Source organism: Sinohyriopsis cumingii, chromosome 1 (assembly GCF_028554795.1).
Source record: "Sinohyriopsis cumingii isolate HCF-2022 chromosome 1, ASM2855479v2, whole genome shotgun sequence".
Taxonomy (NCBI): domain Eukaryota; kingdom Metazoa; phylum Mollusca; class Bivalvia; order Unionida; family Unionidae; genus Sinohyriopsis; species Sinohyriopsis cumingii.
Window position 1 is genome coordinate 6,816,620 of NC_142961.1, and position 14,691 is coordinate 6,831,310.

The 14,691-nt window shown below is 37.3% G+C and overlaps 1 protein-coding gene across 8 annotated transcripts in view; it reads right to left on the reverse strand.

Annotated features, from left to right (window-relative positions):
* LOC149806369 (mucolipin-3-like) overlaps window positions 1-14,691 on the reverse strand; it is a 133,091-nt gene that overhangs the window by 26,545 nt on the left and 91,855 nt on the right. For all 8 annotated transcript variants that reach the window (XM_089952204.1, XM_089952213.1, XM_089952196.1 and 5 more), the window contains 2 exons: window positions 8,664-8,782; window positions 603-752 (listed from right to left, as the gene is read on the reverse strand). In XM_089952204.1, coding sequence (XP_089808330.1) covers window positions 603-752; window positions 8,664-8,782 — 269 coding nt within the window. The remainder of the gene's footprint in view (window positions 1-602; window positions 753-8,663; window positions 8,783-14,691) is intronic.

A 14,691-nucleotide genomic window follows, 5' to 3' on the forward strand; every position in this document is an offset into this window, starting at 1 on the left:
CATAATGCACATCAGGATCTAATCTAATCTAATATGTGAACCAAGTTTCAAAAAGATAGTCTCAGTCATTTTGGAGTCATGCTAAAGTGTGAAAGACTAAATATGCAACACTGAGTCTCCATGGTAGCATAACAGCTATCAGTCATGGACAATTCGATGTATCAAAAAAGATTACCAAGTTTGGTTGAAATAGCTTTAACAGTTGGGAGGTTATTATCTATAAATAAAAATGTTTATGGACATGCAGACAAACTGACATCTCTATTTCCCCTGTATTTTACGTAGCAGAATCTAAACAATGGGCATTTTTCTATTGGCCTTGTTAGATGTCCTTGATAAGTCATTCTGTACCAAATAAGGTTTTATAGGCCCTCATTAGTGCCTTGGGCCAATAAAACCCCAAATGAGCCAATACGACTGACCTTAGACCTAAAATGTAACCAATAAGAAAACATTCATTTAATAACATAGTAGTATAAAGTGACTGATACCCAACTGTGAAAACCTGAGCAAAATGCGTACATTCAATATGACTTTTGACTATGGTCTGCGAAATTTAGCATTTATATGAACATAAGGTAAAATTTAAGTAAATAACTCACCCTGGTCTCCAGCTGTAATTTTAATGCGGACCCAACAATAGTCATCAAATCATTGATGATGATCGTTACATACCAAAAATTCAAAAACTCCATACGATCAGAAAAAGAAAGCGTCTTTCCAAACCTCTTTCTGAAGAAATTAACTGTTGACTGAAACAATAAAAGACCTCCAATTATTCAAACCTAAATAATCCAAATTTCTGGTTTTTACCAACCAGTGCAATATCATATACTTCAGATACATGTAAATGCCTATTTATTCAGTATCCATTTGCCTTAATGCACCTTGCTATTACGAATTCCTTGAAATAAAATGGATACCCACACTAGAACTCAGAAAACATTTCTACATCAAGAATATACTTTGTTACAGAAAATGCATTGTTATAATGAATTGTAAGGACTCAAAATTAAATATTATACAAAATGCATTGCTATAATGAATTGTAAAGAGTCAAAATTAAATATTATACAAAATACATTGTTATAATGAATTGTAAGGACTCAAAATTAAATATTATACAAAATGCATTGCTATAATGAATTGTAAGGACTCAGAATTAAATATTATACAAAATGCATTGTCCTGATGAATTGTAAGGACTCAAAATTAAATATTATATAAAATGCATTGTCATGATGAATTGTAAGGACTCAAAATTAAATATTATACAAAATGCATTGTAATGATGAATTGTAAGGACTCAGAATTGTTGTTGTTGTTGTTGTTGTTGTAGGGTTTAACGCCATTTTCAGCACATGATAGGCTATACATGGCGGCCAGTATTAATGGTGGAAGAAGAACCCAGGAAAACCCCGGAAAGAACCACCGACCCATGAGAAGCTACTGGCAAGCCTTCTCACATACCCACATTGGCCAAATCCGAGACTTGAACCCATGCAGGCAGAGGTGAGATGGCAGTGATCCGTAACGGAAAGCGCTTTAGACCACTCAGCCACTCGGGGCCCCCCGACTCAGAATTAAATATTACACAAAATGCATTGTCATGATGAATTGTAAGGACTCAAAATTAATTGTTAAAGAAAATCATTGTTATAATGAACTGCAAGGACTCAAAATGGATTGTTATAGAAAATGCATTGTCATGATGAATTGTAAAGACTCAAAATTAATTGTTATAGCAAAGGACTACTTTATAAACCATATCTAAACTTCAAAACGTTTGATTATTCAAAACATTTTAATGGCCCCATGCCTCTCCCCAACTGAACATGTAAAGATAATTTTAACAGAATTTGACTTTAAAATGGGAAATGCATTAACAGAACATAAATACATTGCCACCCAATTATTTTATGACCCTGCTGTCAAATGTGCATGAGAAACTGACATAGAATACAAAACTTGAGTCATTGAAACATGAAATGTAGCTGACAGACCTACATTTGGTAGCATGGCATTGTGCTCACTATGCATCTCCCTATACAGCTGACAGACTTTGTGGCTAATAATACCCAAGAAAATGACTTAAAAGCAAAATGTAAATGAAATCACAGAGGCATAAAGCATAGGTCAAAGTGATTCAATTCTGGAACAGTATCATTTTCATCACAAACGCATGTTCACAAGCAAAACTGCATACATCTGTAACTAACAATGAAATAAAAACTGACCTAAATGCCAAACTAACCCAAGGTCAATGAAGTGCAAAATTAAGGTCACAGTAACTTGCTTTTGGTAAGATGGTAAGATGGTGATCTACTAGTGTGTACACATTTACACAATAAATCACATAAATCTGTGGCTAACAATAACTGAGAAAAAAAAAAATGACGTAAAAGCAAGACATAACCAAGGTGTGACAGACACAAAGATGAGCATACAGAGAGATGAATAAACAACGATAACACATTCACATCGGGGTATAACAAGAGTCCCTTGAAGGGGCAAATACTGTACTCTCCAAAAACAATTACTAGGAATTCAAGACAAGACCAGATCTTTTTAATTACTGAGTGCTGAAACCATCTGATATTGCTTCGCAGTAAGATTTTTAAATCTGCTACTGTGGTGGCTGTACTGGACATAAGATCAACACAATTTTCATTTCAGACAAATCTGACTCTATTTGAAGATCTTTGATGTAAACCCAGTGCAAATATAGCCAGCCATTCAAGACAACAAGTGACAAGATTTTCAATATGTTCATTACAGCAGCCAAAATAGATGTCTGCAGGATATGATGTTCATTTAGGACCAATCTGATATCATCACAGGTCTGAAAGTGAAAACCCTAAGTTCATACAACCATCAATTCTGGAGGAGTAGCTCTAACAAAGATTTTCATGATGGTGATGTTTTCATTCAGGACTAACAAGACCCCACAGATAGACTTCATGTGAAAACCATTTGTTGATGACTTTCCATTTAGGAATAGCAACAAGAAGATATTCAAGATGGCTGAAAGATATGAGGTCAGATTGACACCATTTTCATGTAGGATCAACTAGGCATTATAATTACATTTCTGATGAAAACACCATGTCAATGTGACTTCCCATTCAGAAGAAGGAGAGATAACAAATATTTCTAGATGGCTACTGTGGTGGCCATACTGGATGTCAGATTAGCGCAATTTTGATTCAGGAATAACTAGACTTCATAAGAAGACTTCCGGTGGAAACCCAATGTATATTTGACGTTCAATTTGGAGTAGTAATCACAAGATTTTCGAGATGGCTGCCATGGTGAAGAAACTGAAAGACACATGGGTACCATTTTCATTTGGGACCAAAAGACATCATAAGAAGTCTTTAAGTAAACACCCCAAACCAGTGTCGGATTTAGAAATAGCAAGACCCTAAGCTATGGGAAGCTGTATAGGCCTCTTCAGACTGTGAGATCAGACTGTGTGGCCCTAAGCTGTAGCTTGTTTAGCTTATGCCTAAATCTGGCACTGCCACAAACTGGTCTGACCATCAATTCAGCTTGAGTAGTATCAACAAGATCTTCAAGGTGGCCAGTGTAGTGTCCACAGTGGTTGACTGGGCAGCAACATTTTCATTTAGTACCAACTAGAAACCACAAAGGTCTTCTAGTGAAAACCCATTCTGATATGAGTTTCCATTCAGGTAACATAGCAATAGCAATATTTTCAAGATGGCTACCACAGTGGCCATATTGGACATTAGCACCATTTTCATTTATGACTAACTCAACTTCATAAGAAATCTCCTGGTGAAAACCCAATTCCAATGTTACTTTCAGTTTAGGAGGAGAAGCAATAACAAGATTTTCAAAGACAGCTGCCATGGTGAACAATCTGAAAGACATATGGGCACCATTTTTATCTGGGACCAAACAGACATCAAAAGCAAAAGTGAACACCCCATGTTGATAAGACTATTTATTCAGAAGGAGTAGTTACACAATTTTCAAGATGGATGCCCATTCAAGACCGAATCATAATATGATGAAAAAAGTCTACTGGTGAAAAACCCATGTCAATATAACTTTCTGTTCAGAAGAAGTAGCGATAACAATATTTTCACGATGTCAGACCAGAACCATTTTCATTCAGATCCAACTAGACCCTAGGATGACAATCCTCACTGTAGTGTCATGTGAGTAGCAAAAACAAACTTGTGCAACTGGATGGACAAATGACAGATGAAGGACCATGGACAATGGGCCATCCCATAACCTCTTCTGGTCTTTGATTGGTCTTTGACCAGTAGTGCAAAATCCCTTTTTATAATGTAAACCTTTCAATTTCATAACAAATGCTCATGCCAGAAGGACTTAGATTAATGCCCAATAAAGGGCACACAAACCATGAAGGTGGGTTACCCAATAAATTGTAAAAGTTCAACAAGAATTGAACGATGTGATGTAAAGCAAATTTTTAAGTAATTATGTTTCTCTTTTAATGCTTATCTGATCACATTACTTTTGATAACTTTCTTTGCTACCTCCGAATCCGGCCCTCCTGGAAAGTCAGAAAAACGTCTTTCTGTCGATATATTACATACACAAAGGGAAGCAATTCTTACAAGTTAACTCCCCTTTCTACTGCATAGGTAGCTACTGGTATATCCTGTTTAAACTAGTTTCTTTTACTTGAGCAAGGCCTTCAAAATTGCTTGTGGGGAAGATTGGGAGGGATTATTTGTAATGTGATCTGCTAAATGTTATAAGAGAAACTTAATTTACAAAAAAATTTCTCCCCCCCCCCACAAGCAAATCCATGACCAGATCACATTAGGAGAACAGGTACAAGGAAGAGGAAATGCTGAGCATCCTACCTCTATCTCTAACACCCAGGAAGGAGCATGCATAATGGATGAAATTCTCCTAATGTTAGTTTAGCACAATGGTAGACCTTAGTTATACACATGCAAGGACATCCCTATAAGACTCTGCACTAAACCGGTCTCACCTCTAAAGATTTTCCTAGGTGAATCCAGCGAAAGTGGCCAAGTTATGAGGTTGTGCTATCATATATGGTGAGGGCACTGTCTGTATAGCAACCACTGGCCCAATAAGGTTCAGTTCTCTCCTCTCAGAGGCCATGCCCACATATAAAAGCTGCAGAAATTGATCTGGGCATGCCATCCAAATGGCTCCACTATGTCTTGAATGGAGACATTATGTCTGAATGACAGGCTCATGGAAACTGCATGTATTTCATTAGCAGAGATTTACATTAGGCATACCTGTCCCTGAGATAAGTCAGTGAACACCAATTTTATAACTCCCTTTAACTAAGTGGCTAGCACTTGTGGTGTTATGCCTTGCTTTCCAGACTTGTGAGTCAGAAAACGTCAGGCTCAGCCATTGCAGATATTCTTCAACCCTTCAGATAATTTTTGAGACTGCATATCAGAGCTTGGATCTTCACCTCTCTCAACGTATCAATCTAAAAGAGGGGGACAAATACTTTCTTGGTGGGTGATGGCAATCTGATTTTGGCAATGAAACCAGGTTGTGTCATTAGGGCAAAAGATCCACTGGGATGGAACTGCATGTAGTTCGGGTCCATGGAGAGGGTATGTACTTGATTGACTCGGCATGCTGAAGCAAGACCTATCAAAAAGCAAGTCCTACTGACTGATGGATGTGAACGACAGGGACTCAAACTTCAATGATTTAAGACATGTCAACACCAAGGCAAGATACCATTTTTTGGAGAGTGATTGAATAAGCATGGTCTGGATAGATCAAAACTGGATACCAAGTTAGAAATGTCCTTATGTGTCCAACATCTTCCATGATGTCAAAATATTTCCAAGATCATGGACCGGTATCCCTATATAGTGATGGGGGCTTCAAAGAGAAAGAGGAAGAAGTTGGCCAGGTGAGGAATGTAGGCAGAGTGATGTGTCATAATTTTAAAAACACTAATTATGAAAGACACTCCATTTGCTTCATAAGCCAATTGGATGGCCTTCCAGCTCTGTTGTAATCCTCTCCGCAACTGAACTTAAAAACTTCTTTTTGTGCAAGGCATCCCTAAAAAACAACAAGGGTGAAGGAGTAATTTCTCTGGACATAGATGGAACAAAAGTGATCTGGGATACAGAGGTGGCCTTGACTTTCCTGGGTATGTCTGTCGTCTGGGAGAACAGATCCAGGATTTGTCCCATCATAGACGATTGATCAGAACTATCTGGCAGTTTGTGTGAATCATTTTCTGAGCTAATTTGTATCAAGACTGAAACAGGGAACGCATAGGCCTACAGTCTATCCCAGCTGAGTGATAAAGCATCAACAGCCCACGCTTCTGGGTCTAAAAACGGGGATAAGTTGGGGAATTTGCTGTTTTACCTTATCATGAAAAGATCTATCATCAAGTTACCCCATAGGGAACAATGTCAATTGAATACAGAAGGATAGAGACCACTCTGTGTAAAGTACATGTCCCCTCCTTGACAATGAACTGGCTAAAACACTGAGTCATCCTGGTTTGTTACAGAGCTCAATATTTATCAATATAAGCCAATACCATGACAGAAAGGTCTGGTGATTTCGTCCCAATCTTTTTTAGGAGGTACGTGATCAATAATGAATTGTCCGACAGCATTAGGATTGTATGTTCATGCAAGCATTCTACCCAACTGATGGATGCCCCTAGTATGGCTTTCATTTCCAGGAGGATGATGTGAAAAGCTATCTCTCTATATGTCCACTTGCCACTGACCATCATAAAGTTCAGAACCAAGTGTGCTCCCCAACCTGACAGAATGTCCTTTGTACAAACTGTGTTTTTTGGTTGTTTATTTTTGAGTGGTATTCCTACTGTGAGCCATTTGTAATGAGTGTATGTAAAGGCAGCCAATGTGTAACACACCTGCTGCCACAATGAACAGGCCAATTAGTTGAAGAAACTTCTCACCAAGACAGATGTTTTGAAACATAGGTTCAGTACCTTGTACTGAGAAGAAATAGATACTGCTCTTTTTAGCAGCCCTTGAGCTGTTTTCTAAGAGCATTAGACAATGTATTCTCTGTCCATACTGCACACACTGTACAAGTGAGATGAAGAGCAATTCGTACAGAACCGGGATGCTTCATGAACATCAACTACTATTTTGAACCTTTTGCATTTGTTGAAGTATGTAGATTAGTGGCAAATGATGGTATACAGATTAATGGCAAATGATGGTATACAGATTAGTGGCAAATGATGGTATACAGATTAATGGCAAATGATGGTTTACAGATTAGTGGCAAATGATGGTATACAGATTAATGGCAAATGATGGTATACAGATTAATGGCAAATGATGGTATACAGATTAGTGGCAAATGATGGTATACAGGTTAGTGGCAAATGATGGTATACAGATTAGTGGCAAATGATGGTATACAGATTAGTGGCAAACGATAGTATGTAGATAAGTGGCAAATGATGGTATACAGATTTATTTATAGCAAATGATGGTATACAGATTGGTGGAAAATGGTGGTGTACAGATTGGAATCAAAAGATGGTACAATGATTAAAGGCAAAATAGTGGTATACAGATTAGTGGCAAATGATGGTATACAGACTAGTGACAAATTAAGGGTGGGTACTGAATTGAAAATCATAATGCAATATTACAATATTAAGTGAAATATTGCAATACTATTTCAATATATTGATTTAAGAAGGGTTACATATTGTTATTAATTTACTGAAATAAAGTGAATGCAAAAAAATAATCTAAAATAAATCTAATGAACAATTTTCCCTGGATGGTCCTTGTTCATATTGTAGTCTGATTTTTGATTCCACATGAAAATTTAACATGAGCCTCACATACTCTGCACACAGCAATTGCCTCATCAATATTCCCATACATTTTTCTCATTCATGGAGCAAACTTTGTCCATATAGACAAACACACTTCTGAATTTTTCACCAGGTCATACTTAGCTTGAAACACCTGCTGCTCATGGTCAATGTCATTGATTCATCAGTGTTAGCAAGGTGCTTATTTATTGATAAATTAAGATAAAGCTTCAAAGGGATACAGATTCACATAAATGTAACTTCCAATTATCCATCCTGCAACATCCCAGGGAAACAAAATATAAATGTTACTGAAGCAGATGACCGAAGGTACATGAATGAAATTTAATAGGCTATTTTGAATTGGACAATATTTTATGTGGAGAAATATTGATAAAATTAATTTATAAATAGAATAGAGTTCCATTGCAACATTTTATCAAAATTTATGTCAATATCATATGATACTAAATTATAAGAAATTTATATTGCCATTATTTTGTATCGCTGGTTTAATAATACCAAAATATACTGGCATTCAATATGAACATGCACCCCAGTGACATCTGACAAACGGTGGTATACAGCTCAGGCAGATTTATGGTGGAAATGTACTGTTTTAGAACAATGGACCATGATAATTTTAAGGCAATAAATGGTTGGGCAAAAGATTTTTGTACAAGACTTGTACATAGATCAGCTGTATATTTTTATTTAAGCAGTATAGTTATTAAAAATGAACACATAAACATTTCCAAGCATTCAAATTCCACATGTCCATGTGTGTTATTCTGTATATGAATATATTTATATTTATATTTACCTGTTTAAGTTTTTCTCCTCTCCAAAGAGATCTAAGGCAAAGTATGCAGGACACACAAGCAAGAAAAATAATCATCGAGTCCAGAAAGATCAACCAATTCTTAGTTACTTCTGCTGACTCTGAAAAATTATTAAATTAACTGTCAATTATTGCCTGTGGGATAAGAAATGTTTCAAATCAATCAATCAATACACGTAAATAAACAAAACACACTTATGTCTATATAGGACATGGTTTAATTTTGGCTATAGTATTGTAATACATGTACATAGCATCAAAATGGAACACCACAAATAATATATGTAAATATATGCATTAATCTGAATATGTTAAAATACAAATTAATGCATACAGAGGTCACTAAACATGAGATTAAGGTAGCAGCAAAATTAATCATAGCTTGTATATACACTTGAGAAGACTGCCTAAGTTAGGGATAAAAGATACAAGGACTATACTGCGTAGTATATAGAAAACTATGTTTTGTATAATTTATTATATTTGACTTGAAATACTGAAACCAGTTTTTCCAAATATACAATACCAACTTTATACTCACAAAAATCTTTTAAGTAATTAAAAACGTCAACATTGGTTCCTTGGCAGTAGAGCTGGCATGAGCAATAAAATACTGACATCAGTAATTACTGGCATGAGTAATCAAATACTGATCTGAGTAATCAAATACTGCTATGAGTAATCAAATACTCTCATCAGTAATTAAATACTGGGGGCCCCGAGTGGCCGAGTGGTCTAAAGCGCTCTTTGTTAGGGATCACTGCCATCTCACTTCTGTCTGCAGTGGTTCTAGTCTAGGATTCAGCCAACGTGGGTATGTGAGAAAGCTTGACAGTTCCTTCTCGTGGGTCGGTGGTTCTTTCCAGTGTTTTCCTGGGTTCTTCCTCCATCATCAATACTGGCCGCCATGTATAGCCTATCGCGTTCTGAAAAATGGCGTTAAACCCCACAACAACAACAACAACAACAATTAAATACTGTCATAAGTAATCAAATACTGGTATGAGTAATCAAATACTGCTATGAGTAATCAAATACTCTCATTAGTAATTAAATACTGTCAAAAGTAATCAAATACTGGCATGAGTAATCAAATACTGGTATGAGTAATCAAATACTAGCATGAGTAATCAAATGCTCTCATTTGTAATTAAATACTGTCATAAGTAATCAAATACTGGCATGAGTAGTCAAATACTGGCATGAGTAGTCAAATACTGGCATGGGTAATCAAATACTGGCATGAGTAATCAAATACTAGCATGAGTAATCAAATACTAGCATGAGTAATCATATACTGGCATGAGTAATCAAATACTGACATGAGTAATCAAATACTGACATGAGTAATCAAATACTGACATGAGTAATCAAATACTCAGTTAATTCATCAATAGTTAAAAAAGAAATTCTACAGCTATCAAAATGAATATTGTTGAAATCCAGCAGCTGAGAGACATTAGAATTTTTGTTTTTATTGGACAGGAGACACATTATTTGACAAAATGAAAGACATATGGAGAGTAGTCACAGGCATAAATATAGTAGCTGATAACTAGGTATGCTTTCAACAAACAGGAAATCTATCCAGAAATATGCTTCTGCAGATGACTGTGAATGCTACCGACTAAATTAGGATACATTTAAAAATCTTATCTTTCTGCCCACAAAATGCAATAGAATTAGTTCAATGGTTTAACTCATTAACCCCAGCTACCACAATCACTCCTCATACTTTACCTTCCCCATCTCCCGAGTGCCACGATAATGTGGCACAGTTTATCTAGCTTGTAACCCAGGTGCTGCTTTTGAGTGGCAGTATTAGTCTATGCCTGTATCCCATACGATGAGTTAAAGTGATTTCAAGCAATTTCATAATAATGCAGGCAGTTCAACCACAAATTTTTATAGCTTACACAGATAGCATGCACACTGCTGAACAAAGGTACAAAAAATTTACTTTGATAGTAGCAGAAATATTCAAATTATTTAGATCTGACAATGATGGAAAACGACAACAATCAGCAACTTGGAGTAGACATTTACTAGACAGACTCTGATGGAGAATTTTCAGGATTTTCATCACCTGGGATTGATAGTGATATTGAAATACCCATTGATGACAACAGCGGGAGTGACAAAAATAAGGATGTTGAAGAAAATGAAGAAAATGAAAGAAGAGGTGATTGATGGGTCATAAATTATAGAACACACATCAGCAAGAGGCCATTCACAGGACCAACACCAGGGCTGAGCAAGGATTTAGACCCAGATGCAAATGAATTTGATTTTGTTTTTCTTTATCCCAGCATTTTAGATTCAGCTGATTGTGGCGAGACAAATCTATATGCAAGATGAAAGCAGGAGAAAGAAGACCCAAACTGGAGAGATTTTACTGAGAGAGAGAAATGAAAGCATAATTGGGAATGAGAATTTTGATGGGTATTCTTCAGCTCCCAGAGACAGCCATGTACTGTTCAACAGATGCCCTACTTGGAAACTGGAGTGTGAGGAGGATAATGATAGATAGGTTTGTTAAAATGTCACAATATTTTCATATAAATGATAGTCACCATAACCCCTCCCCAGACTTCTACCAGGTCACAACAAGTTGCATCATGTGAAGCAAGTGTATAATGCAGTTGAAAACAGCTGCTTAGAAAACTAAAATCCCCATACAAATGTAAATGGAGACAAAGCCATGATAAAATTTCGAGGCAGGTTAGCGTTTCGCCAGTATCTACCAACCAAGCCAACAAAGTATGTAATCAAGGTATGGATAAGAGTTGATCCAGTGAACGGCTACACCAATGAATTTCCAGAGTATACAGCTAAGGACGCAGGTACCAAAGTGGGATTAGCAACACATGTTGTGATGGATCTAATACAAATGATTTCGGGAAGAAACCACATAGTAAATGAAGACAATTATTTCACCAGTCTAGATTTATTTGAGAGGCTTCTACAGAAAGGTACATATGCGTGTGGAAAGGTAAGATCCAACAGAAGATACTGTATACAGCATCTTAATAAGAGAGACATGAGGGTTCAAGGGGAATTCAAGATAGTACAGTGAGGGGAATTAACAGCCTGTGTTCGGATGGACAAGAAGCACAACTACACCATATCAACAGAGGAAGATCCAGCAGCCAAAGAGAAGAAAGTACAGAAATGGAGAAGTCAGGGAAATAGAGCACCATCCATCATGCCCGAGTACAACAATAACATGAATGGAGTGGACCCAGCAGACCAGCTGAGAATACAGAACAGCCACAAATTGGTGGTTGTACCTTTTTTGCTTTTGGTTTGATATCACAGTCACCAATGGATTCATCCTAATGAGAGAATCAGATCACCATGTCAAGCAGAGCAAGAACAGACAGACAAAAGCACACACAGTAGTTGATTTTAAGATGCATCTGGCAAAATTACTTATAGGAGACTACCAGGAAAATGATATTGCAGTGTGATATATTATGTTAAAAGTTTTTAAATTTTCAGTGGAGGATTCTAAAAAAGAAAGGTAAGTAAAGGGCAAGGAAAATATGCCCATCTCTTTGCAGTTTTCACATGAGGTCAAAGTTTGCAAGAGAGATGACAAGTGGATTTCTGTTTACATAAAATGGAATTATTTCATGTGTTGATGGTGTTAATTATAAAGGTGTGAATTTATAATGGATTTTATCGGTTACTGATAGCAAGAGAGGGAAATTGTTAAGTAAATCATTTATTTTAACCTTTCTGCATGAGTTTTATTTCTGCATGTAGCATGAAATTTATACCATTTATGTGCATAATTTTGCCAAATTTAATATTAATTAAACAAATATAAAAATAAAATAATAAAAAATGTATTGCATGTAGCCCCGTCTGTAACAATCTGCAAGCTATGTGCTGTCAGCGACGATCAGAGGGATACAGGCACTGGTAAGGCTAACACTGTTCTAGGTGATCCATCTGCAGTATGCTGTAGGGGAATGTCTATCTGTTTGGCTCTGATGTTAATGAATTCATTAGACCTTTTTCAGAATATCATTGTACATCGCAGGACCCCTACTCCAAAGTATTTACAGGATGAACTTGACCCCAAAAAAGTCAAAAGCACATAGCCAGATATGCTACATCCAATTATGACAACACACCAGGAAGTAGAACCTCAGTATTGAATAGTATATCTTGGATGCTCTTAAACCATGTACAGATTGTTACTGCCTACCGACTGCTTTGAGAAATGGGTAGTTGCTCATGTTTTCAATCACATGTGGAAGGACAATATTATTCAAAGAACAACCCATAGGTCCTATTGCTATGACATTTCAAAGCACTTGTTGTGTGCTGAGGAAGGACTTCCATCTGGATGCATAGAGGAAGTATAACAGTTCCATGCCCAACATGTCACTGCCTATATCTGGGTCAAGAAAGGGGAAAATTAAGCAGCTGTGCCAAGCAGCACCACAAGGATGAACTTAACAGCTGTTGCAGGTATATAAAAAAAGATACTTTGGTACTGAAATGGCCTTTCAAAGCAAATCAAGAATGTCAGTAAGTAGCCCATACTCTAATGTTGTTACAGTTGGTTTAACACCATTTTTCAGTACACGATAGGCTATATATGGCAGGCAGTATAAATGGTGGAGGAAGAACTAGGGAAAACCCCAGTAAGAACCACCAACACATGGGAAGCTACTGGCAAGCTTTCTCACATACCCATATTGGCTGAGCCAGAGACTTGAACCCACATGGACAAAGGTGAGATGGCAGTGATTGGTAAAGGCATGCGCTTTAGGCCACTCAGCCACCTGGGACCATCACATTATTTACCCAAGTAACAACTGGTCTTTCCTAAGAAAGTAATAGATGTGAGAATCGACAATAATCCAAAGGTGGTTTAGAAGACAAACCAAGTCACTTGATGCCATGAAGGCTGAGTCTTTTCTGAACATCATCAGACTGAAAAAAGAAGATGATGCTCGTGAGCATCAATCTTTGCAATGAAATGCCTTGTGTGAGGTTTGCAATGATGGACCTGGTGAAAAAGACTGTGGGGGACAGGAACAAATACTGGGCATCTGTCCATGTTGGGACATAGTTAACTCTTACTGTTCACTATCTGTTTCTCCAGTGGTTTGAGGCTGTCACAGCTGTACAGGAATGGAGTATCACCATAGTTGGTACCAGGTCAAAACAAGTGCAGGAATTGTTTAATACCAGTCTGCTATACGTCATGGGTCCAGTTCTGGGTAGTGTGAAACAGTTCACCCATTCCAGTGCCATATATGCTCCAGGTCAGAACCAGTGCTCCAACTGTTGTGGCCCACTGCTGGTCACTATTTGTATCTAGAAGTTGGTAATTGGTATACTGGGTAAAGTTAACACAGCACCTAACTCCAATTATGAATAAGACAGGCATCTGAGTCAGAAACAGTACTGGGACTATAATTGTCTTAAAGCTGGGAATCAGCATACCAGGGGAATATATCACTGTACACACTTCTGGTGCCAAATACTAGATTTAATTATCATCCCAGTCGGAGCTGATGCCGAAATGTTCATGACAGTGTGGACACTTATGTGCCTTGAAACTGATCACCATACCAGGTGTTCAATGCATAGGATGAGACAGAGTCATCTGCAGCTGTGTGTAATATGGGGCTCAACGATCACCATACCCAGTGCCAGGTGTTGAATGCATAGGTTGAGACAGAGTCATCTGCAGCTGTGTGTAATTTGGGGCTCAATGATCACCATACCCAGTACCAGGTGTTGAATGCATAGGTTGAGACATAGTCATCTGCAGCTGTGTGTAATATGGGGCTCAGTGATCACCATAACCAGTACCAGGAGTTGAATGCATAGGCTGAGACAGAGTCATCTGCAGCTGTGTGTAATTTGGGGTTCAAGTCTGGCTATCTCAGTCAGTACTGTAGTATGTCTGTGCTGACATTATATCTACAAGGCAGCATTGACTTAAAGCACAAAGGAGTCTGCATCCTGTTTTGTGCATTCGTCA